Source organism: Schistocerca cancellata, chromosome 4 (assembly GCF_023864275.1).
Source record: "Schistocerca cancellata isolate TAMUIC-IGC-003103 chromosome 4, iqSchCanc2.1, whole genome shotgun sequence".
Lineage (NCBI taxonomy): Eukaryota > Metazoa > Arthropoda > Insecta > Orthoptera > Acrididae > Schistocerca > Schistocerca cancellata.
The window spans coordinates 50,493,353-50,501,766 of NC_064629.1; the positions used below are offsets into that span (position 1 = coordinate 50,493,353).

The following is an 8,414-nucleotide window of genomic DNA, read 5'->3' on the forward strand; positions in this document are numbered from 1 at the left end:
TTGCGTCAGTCAAAATCTACAAAACATTCCGTGAAGTAGTCTCACTGCACTCTTGCAACATGTTACCATATATTCTTAACAGACAAATTTAATAGCTACATAAGTGATTCAAAGTTGCTTGGAAATTTATTAGCCTTTGTTTCCAAGGAAATCAAATTGTGACTTCCAAGTACGCTGAGCAAGTGGACCAGGGTAATTCTGTAATTCCGACTGCATTTTACGTCGAAGAATCTAACAAGATCATCAAGGCAGAATGAATTCTCGTTTGTGAAGTACTTCTGCTGCATCATGTTGCTTAAATTTTCGACCCACAGAATAGTCACTGCCATCGCAATGTTTACACGTACGGAGTAGGCAGTCACACTCCTAAACTTCTCCAAGTTTCCACCATAAACACATCCAATTTCAAAGAAGTGAGTGATTCAAATGGTTCAAATGGCTCTGAGCACTATGGGACTTAACATCTATGGTCATCAGTCCCCTAGAACTTAGAACTACTTTAACCTAACTAACCTAAGGACAGCACACAACACCCAGCCATCACGAGGCAGAGAAAATCCCTGACCCCGCCGGGAATCGAACCCGGGAACCCGGGCGTGGGAAGCGAGAACACTACCGCACGACCACGAGATGCGGGCAAGTGAGTAACTGATCACACTGATCAAACAGCTGGTCCACGATACATAGGTCTCGTACCACTGAAACCGCGCGAGAACGCGTTGTGGTCAGATTTTTTGTGAATGACGAAATTCACATTTGGTGTTCCTTAACACTGTAGAGATGCGCTGTCCAAAATGTTGGCCTTTAAGCGATTCATTGCGTTCAAGGTTTCTTGTAATCTTTATGATATGCTATAATTTTCCCCTGAGTATTGATAGACGATCACTATTACCTGACACGAGCTTAAACGGGCGCGCCAACACGCAGTCAAAAAGAAGTATTCCGAAACAATGTACACTACATAGTGCGTCCATTTTCGTAATCTAAGCTCATATCCAACAGCGGGTCTACAACGATTACTCTGAAAAACTCTTCGCCATCGTCGCATTTTTCTGGTAGTGAAACTAGATTATTTTTTCCTTTTGAGACGCAGTGCACAAAGTACACACTGAGAATGGAAGTTACCCGTTATTATCTGGAAATAGTTTTCTTATTGCTTACAATTATTGACGGAACATGGCCCCAAATACTTCAGTGCGCAACCCTGCACTCTAACGCCTCCCAGACGTTCTCAAAGCTACGACACGTCAACAGCTGTGCTAACGACACAGAACAGTACTCCTCTTCAAAGGAAGGAAAAATACGGTTTAGCGTCCCGTCGACGGACATTATAGACGGAGCACAGGCTGGGAGGGGGGAAGGAAATCTGACATACCCTTTCGAAGGAATCTTTATATACGCGGTAAGCTATTTGGGGAAAATGCTAAACACTTAAATGTGGATGGCCTGATGCAGTTTTGGGCGGCGGTTCTCCCGAATGAGTGCAGCGTCTTACCACAGCGCAACCTCGTTCCGTATTAATATAGGTACGGGGAAGTGATGTTCAGAAGACAAATCACTGAATGAAAGCAATATTCACTTTAGAAATTTGAAGTTGTGAATTTGCACTTTGTGAAATTATCTGTAGATGGTCTTCCAGGCGAAAGTACCCAGAGACAGCTAGAAACTACGGGTAAAGACCGATAGCGATGTGAAGGAAGACGTGAAACTGACTTTTGAAGACCGGTTACGATCAAGTGAATACCTGTGAACGTCATTACGATGACTGAAGTTTTTACCAGGCAGGTTGGACGACGAATATGATTTTAAGGGTATGTCCTATTTACTAAAGAGGATTCACACCCTTCCGTAATACAGGCCTTGCTTCTGAATAATACTCAACTAATTAACGCTTGACAGTGATACACCTTCCAGAGGCCTTCATCACATGAATGTGTGGTACAGAAAGTATCAGCATAACTGAGTGACGCATTCAGAAGGGAGATGCTAACGTCTTGACAGTGCACTACATATCGCAATATATATGCATTGTTCTTGTGAGAATTTTGAAGTGCACGTGCTCAATGTGGCAGACGTTAAGCTGAACATTTGACTGCCTGTCCCTACACAGCCTGGAGTGACCACTTTCACCTGGTTCCATAAGGGAAAACCTGTACAGGTAGGCGGGACCGTAACACGTCCAACTCGTGCTCTAGTCCGTTGCATCCATCCTTTCGCGTGTTCTTTATCTCTTAAGCCTCAGAGTACACAATCTAAAGCCTGAAACTTATCGCAACTTAAACCTTGTATGCGAAGTATATGCTAACTACAAAGATCCAGGTGCCATTTTATTGCATTATCGCAGATCCTCCAGTAGTCACAAGGAAAATGATCTCAAATTTCATAATTTCAACAGCTGGTTCTTCTAATCTGACGAATTTACAGAGTTTATGCACGATATCGCTGCACACCATATATCACACGAAAAGGAAGAAAGATTAAGAATCACCGAAAAGAAAACCAGTAAGTCTTCAGAGATAATTCCTTGTTTTCAATGTACTCTTCATGTTGCAGTGCGAGAGAAACAAAAGGCGGCACAGATGAACTCAACCTTACAGCTTCTACAATATTTTTATAAACATCTGAAAGGAAAAATCTTAATGCAAACGTTTCTTGATGCTTCTACTCTAAATGTGATAGTTAAAGAATTGGCAAGGCCAGTGACTCCGTTCACCAGATCTCATTATTCCCTTTTATTATATTTCGAAACTGCACAGCAACAGTCAGCAGTTTAGAAAGCTACACAGATTCATGTCGGGGCGTTGCAGGCAACACCAGAAACAACCTGATAACACTGCTACGTAATTTCATTCCCGCACGCGGCGATAGCGTTTAATCAGCCGCGGGAGTGGCGAGCCCAAATATGTATCACAAACAAGAGAACATTTTATTTCAAAACGTCATTCGTTGCATTATAATTCATACTTAAATTTTTTTTAATGTTCTAGAGATGTTTAAATCAAAGATTTTCTTGAAACTACATACAGCCTTACCACAGGCTATACGGTTGTTTCTTTCCATCAGTAGACAGATCTAGTTCCATCACAAGGTTTATTTTCTGGTTCGATTTCCGAATTGAGAATATCTACTTCCAATTCTGTATCATCTGTTACCTCATTATAGTAAAGTCGTTTATGTATATATTGGTGAACGACATTCTCCCATTCTCCTATGTCAAACTGTGGACTTTCGGCGGGTGAAAGCAATTAACAAGAGTACAGAGGTTTGAGCAATTTACAGTCGCCGTAAAATTTACGGACAACGCAATTTCCCAGTGGCACTAAGCAGCAACCTGTTATTACCGGTCGTCTATCTGTGGTACCTCCTTTCTTCTTCCACCTTTAACACATTTCTGATTAAATAATTATCTAAGATAACTGATATGTTTTAATAGAATTAGTTGATAATATAAGCTGGCTACGGTAATCGTTATAAGAAAAATAGCCCATCTGCAACAGGCTGATCGTGTTTAGTTCCGTCATTCGATTTAATGCTCCGGGTGAATTATTCGTCAGGAGGAATAGCCAAATGTGTCAATCCAGTTCTATCACATTTGGCAGTTCAAGCAAACTATTTGCTACCTGACAAAGACATAGGAACACCCTCTCGTCTCTCTTCAAGAAGCCATCACCTGCTGGCTGCAAAACGTCAAATTCGAAAGATCACAGGGATGGGCGGCAGCGTTAATTTACATATTTATCCTATCAGATTTTATTCGAACCACTACAGCACCTTCAAAGTACGACAGCACTAGTAAATCACAGGACAGAACGTAATATCCAGATATCTGCCCGGAAGCCTGACAGCCCTTTCCACCGAATTAATGTGGTCCCTTTCACTTTTCTACGAGGCGGCAGCAGCAGCTTTGAAGTCACTCGATGTATAATTAAAATCTGAACACTATTGCAGTCTGTGTTAATATTTTGGTGGATAAACAAGTTATGTTCATGGTATTAAGTATGACCACAAAAATTTCAGAATGCTGGCGAAGGCAACTAAAGACATGTCTCAAGAAGTCCATAATCCCGACAAAATTACTGTTGAGAGATATGTGCTCTGGAGAACCGACTATTACATTGCTTGCCTGTACACGAGTTCTTTTAAGCAACGTTTTATAGATTTAACGATTGAATGGCACGCCGGACGCGCTGGAAGAGAGACCATGGCCAACGCAAGAGCTCACCAGAAGTACAGATCTTTAAGAGACGCCACGGTACAGCCCTCTAAGTCAACTCAAATTCAACCTCTCATTTTTCGTTCGATTCTTAAATTTCCTTGCCATATTGACATTTTTGCGCCTCTATAAACATTATGTTGTTAAAAAACTAATTAAGTGTCCTGTCTTCAGTTCCTAAATACCAGTTAATTTGTACATGGATGAGATGACAATTCAGTAAAATAATAAACAGCAACCACTTAACACTCATTCCCATTTCCTACAGTGTTGACAGTCTAAACCAAATCAACTATCCTCTGTAACAGTTTTCGTTATAACTGCTGCAACAAAGCTTTAGTAAAGCATCAGATTTACCTGCAGCTGCAGTTAATAATGTTCAGGTGTCAACACCTAAAGGAGGCTGTTACCATCTCTGTCACACCCACATTAGGTTATCAGTGACAATGCCAACATATGACCACTATCCTAAAACTCAAAGCTACAGTTTCTCCTTAAACATCGACACTCGTAAAATCACCTTACAATGCTTGGCAAATAATCTTGACAGAAGCTATGTATTTAGTTGTACAAGTAATTACTAATCCTCATGCCACTCTGCTCTAACAGCAAAACAGGCCTTTTACAGTATGACATTCAAAAATTATGCAAAAAGCATCACACTGTAAGATAATGTTATCCCTGTTGTGCCCATGCCCATTCCACTGGACATGCTGTTAATGGTCACTTCTTTGCTGTTTTTCATCAATTCTGAGGCTGAAAATTCAAGCACAGCATCAGTAGGGGGTGTACAGTGGAGTGAACCATGTGCATTTACAGCATCAGGACTGAGTGAAAAGACCAAAGAAGTGACAACAGCTGTCCACTGCATTGGACATGTGCACCACATGGTTAGCAACCACTTATTTTCTGTAAAACATTGTCTGCAATACATAAACACCCATGCACACTATCATGTTTTTGCTACAGAATTCTACAATGGTATTGAAATATATTGTATTGACTTACTCAAATTTGACTTTCACAATCTTTTTTTAAGACATGGACCTCGCAAGGTTTCCAACACTATCCCCTGCCATTGAGCCTGAGCAATGATTAAACAATGCCCTCTCTAAACCTTTTGTGTCACCAAATTATGTAAGTTATGTAATTATGTTATTAGTAGCTCCAGTAGCCCATATGCTAATCCAACAGTCATCTGATATGTACAACAGTATGATGATTGCATTACTTAGTTGAGCTAGCAAGTAATTTGCTATTCCAACTTTTGCAATGTGCCACACGAAACAGACACAAACCTAAGTTTGACTTCTAGATCTAGACTCAAACAACAATCTCCTCCAGGCAAACACGTATGTTTAAGCCCTCGTCAGTCAATTTGTAGGAAGTTGAATTACGACACTACACAGTGAAAGAGTGTCATCATCAGTGATCTGTCCATTAAATCCAGTCTCAGTTCAGAGAAGCAATACTTTACACTGACGCAACATTATTTTAAGTTATCTTTCACACCCATTTCACTGATGTATTTAGATCCCCTACATAACCTTCATATGCTAAGAAGTACCACATGCAAGACAGATTACACTAGCAAAATTTTGTTTTAAAGGAACATACTAGAAAACAGACTTGTTAACATCACAGACCAGTGGCAGAATCCAACTAAACATTTTTGACAATTTAAAACTGGATGCCAGGCCAAAGCTTTGATCTTTTCGGAGATCATTACAAACTACTCTGGTGTGACACACTGTTTCATGGTGGTACAATCCATTAAGGACAAAAAGATTGTCAGGAATCCATTTTTTAGATTTCATACCTGGATATTTAATGCAACCTACAAAATAACTCACGAAAAATACTAAACTTCAGTTCAGATCCCTCTGCGTATTCTGCCCTTATCACCAATTTGAGCCAGTTCAAGTTAAACGTTGCATAACATCTGACAATGATGCCAGTTTGGATATTTGACATTTCTCACTGACAACTGCTTTACACTAACACATGGCTATGCGGAGTCAACATGTCATGGGGTGTGTGTCTTGCTGAAACAGCCAGACTTTCACATCTTTATAGTGTTAAGGAAAACAATATTTTACAAAAATGTTGTATGCATTCAGTTACTGAAGTGTTTGCCACTGAGATATGTAAGACTGATTTTTAATCTGTTGCACTACACAATTTTGATACTATTAACAAGGAATAACTAGAAAACGCTGTTACCCATTTCTTATAAACAAGCTTTCCACAAGTTCTGTAACAATCCACTACTTTTAGTAGTGTATGTACTACAAACTATATCAGACAGTATTTTAACCCCCAACCTTACCCCAAATTGCAACTTTAACCTTATATTTGTTTGGCAATTTTGGCAAAGATGCATTATTTCTAACACAAACATATTGTCATACGTATTTTCACACAGCAGCAGAACTCTTTGTTTTTAGCCCCTATATCTCATTCATCATAGGCTGTGTCACCTGTCCAGGCAAAGTTAAATGTGGTGTGCTCAGCTGAATGCCTGATATTTAATCTGTCTAAAGTCTCCAATCCTCACTTTTACTTCGGTGGAGTTCACCACCAGAAATATTCTATGTGAAAAATGACATGTCACTATATTGTTATGATACAATGTTTAACACTGGACCCCACTGCTACATGGCAACCAGTCTCCACACAGCAAGGAATCAAAGGTCCATTACATTCTTACTCAGTAAAGAAACTACATTCCAGCCAATTAAGGATTGACAGTTCTCTGCAATATTAATACTCTGGCTATCTGTATGTGTGTATGTGAATACTAGAAATTCGTGAGCTCTTGACACAATCCTGAGAATATGGTCTAGATTTGAGTAATCTAGTGGCGGCTGTGAGATGGGCGAAGGAGGGCAGACAAACAGCTATAATGAACGCTTACAGTGTTTACATAGTAAATACATCTGAAGTATGGTATTTTCCTACGTAATTTGGTGACTCACTCTACACAATACCTTAAACTTCGGAAAATGAAAAACAATCTCGTGTAATGTTATGGCATTCTCAGCTAAAAAGCGTCGAGTATCTTTAATATACTGGTGAACGATAAACTTAACACGAAAATAGACCACGATATTATTAACCGTAGTAGTTACTATATTTAATGCGAGTTAACGCAAAAGCCGGCCTAAATGAGAACCTATACCGAAAATGTTTATCAGCACAGAAAAATACAAATAATGGGAGTTTCTTTAAACTGGTGATATTGCAAGTAATAAGTTGTGTGCTACAAAACATTAAATGCAGGATAGAAATTTCACTGTCAATACTTGAACGTCTGAAATTTGAACAGGTGGAGGTAGCAGAGAGCCTACAACAGCATTCAAGTCCGAGTAAACGCTACGAACTATTAGATTTTAAATCATGCGCAAAAACCGCAGCAAACTGTCTAGGTAAAAAAGATTTCTGTATGAAAGCAAAATACGGTTTAAACAACGCACACTCAATGTTTCCACAGCACAGTTTACATGTACATCACAGAATGTGGGAACACAAGGACGAGAAACAGTTTTTAGTGTTAGAAGGCGATGACAGAAATAAGTGTGCACTTACAGTCCAAGTGCTTCTTTTTTGGGCCGATCATCTCCTCTGTGGTTGCTTTGCAAACAGATTTAGCCAGGCCCTGACCGGCTAAACTATGTCTTGCAGCAAGTAGCCTGTCGTTTATCGTCTGTCCTGCCATCTTCACTGTCACGATAACAGTAGATCTATATGAGCACAGCGGGGCCTACAATCCCCTGTTCTCTACTAATCACCACCAATTTCAACTGTGCAATGACAGGTCAGCTGTACCACCAACACTACTACATTCTAAGATGGCGACTTCTGTTGAATGACGTCACAGACACTGTCTTTCTGTATAATTTCTTTCAACGTATATATTATATTATTTAGAAGTATGTTTGCATTCCTAAAATCAAAATTTCAATTTCACGTCTGATAGTATGGCGTTACTATTTCCAATTCCAATTCTCATTTGACTGAAGAGTTATGTGAACTGTATTATCGATCGCATTGTCCTAGGTAATGTGCTGTCTCTGCTAAGATCAGAGATCGACTCGTAAATTAGTAAATATCAAGACCATGGCTTGACGATGATCGTTAAATGTGTCACATAAGTGAAAAATTAGGCCTATTCTTTTGTAAAGGCCGATTATTAAAGTTA

The 8,414-nt window shown here is 39.6% G+C and overlaps 1 protein-coding gene across 8 annotated transcripts in view; it reads right to left on the bottom strand.

Annotated features, from left to right (window-relative positions):
- The window catches only part of LOC126183193 (phosphatidylinositol-binding clathrin assembly protein LAP), a 179,313-nt gene extending 171,225 nt beyond the window's left edge, over positions 1-8,088 (bottom strand). For 5 of the 8 annotated variants that reach the window (XM_049924937.1, XM_049924940.1, XM_049924939.1 and 2 more), the window contains exon 1: positions 7,802-8,088. In XM_049924937.1, the coding sequence (XP_049780894.1) occupies positions 7,802-7,931 (130 nt within the window). In that variant the 5' untranslated portion in view covers positions 7,932-8,088. The remainder of the gene's footprint in view (positions 1-7,801) is intronic. The other 3 variants (XM_049924944.1, XM_049924941.1, XM_049924943.1) reach the window with 2 other exon arrangements.
- Between the last annotated feature and the right edge of the window lie 326 nt (positions 8,089-8,414).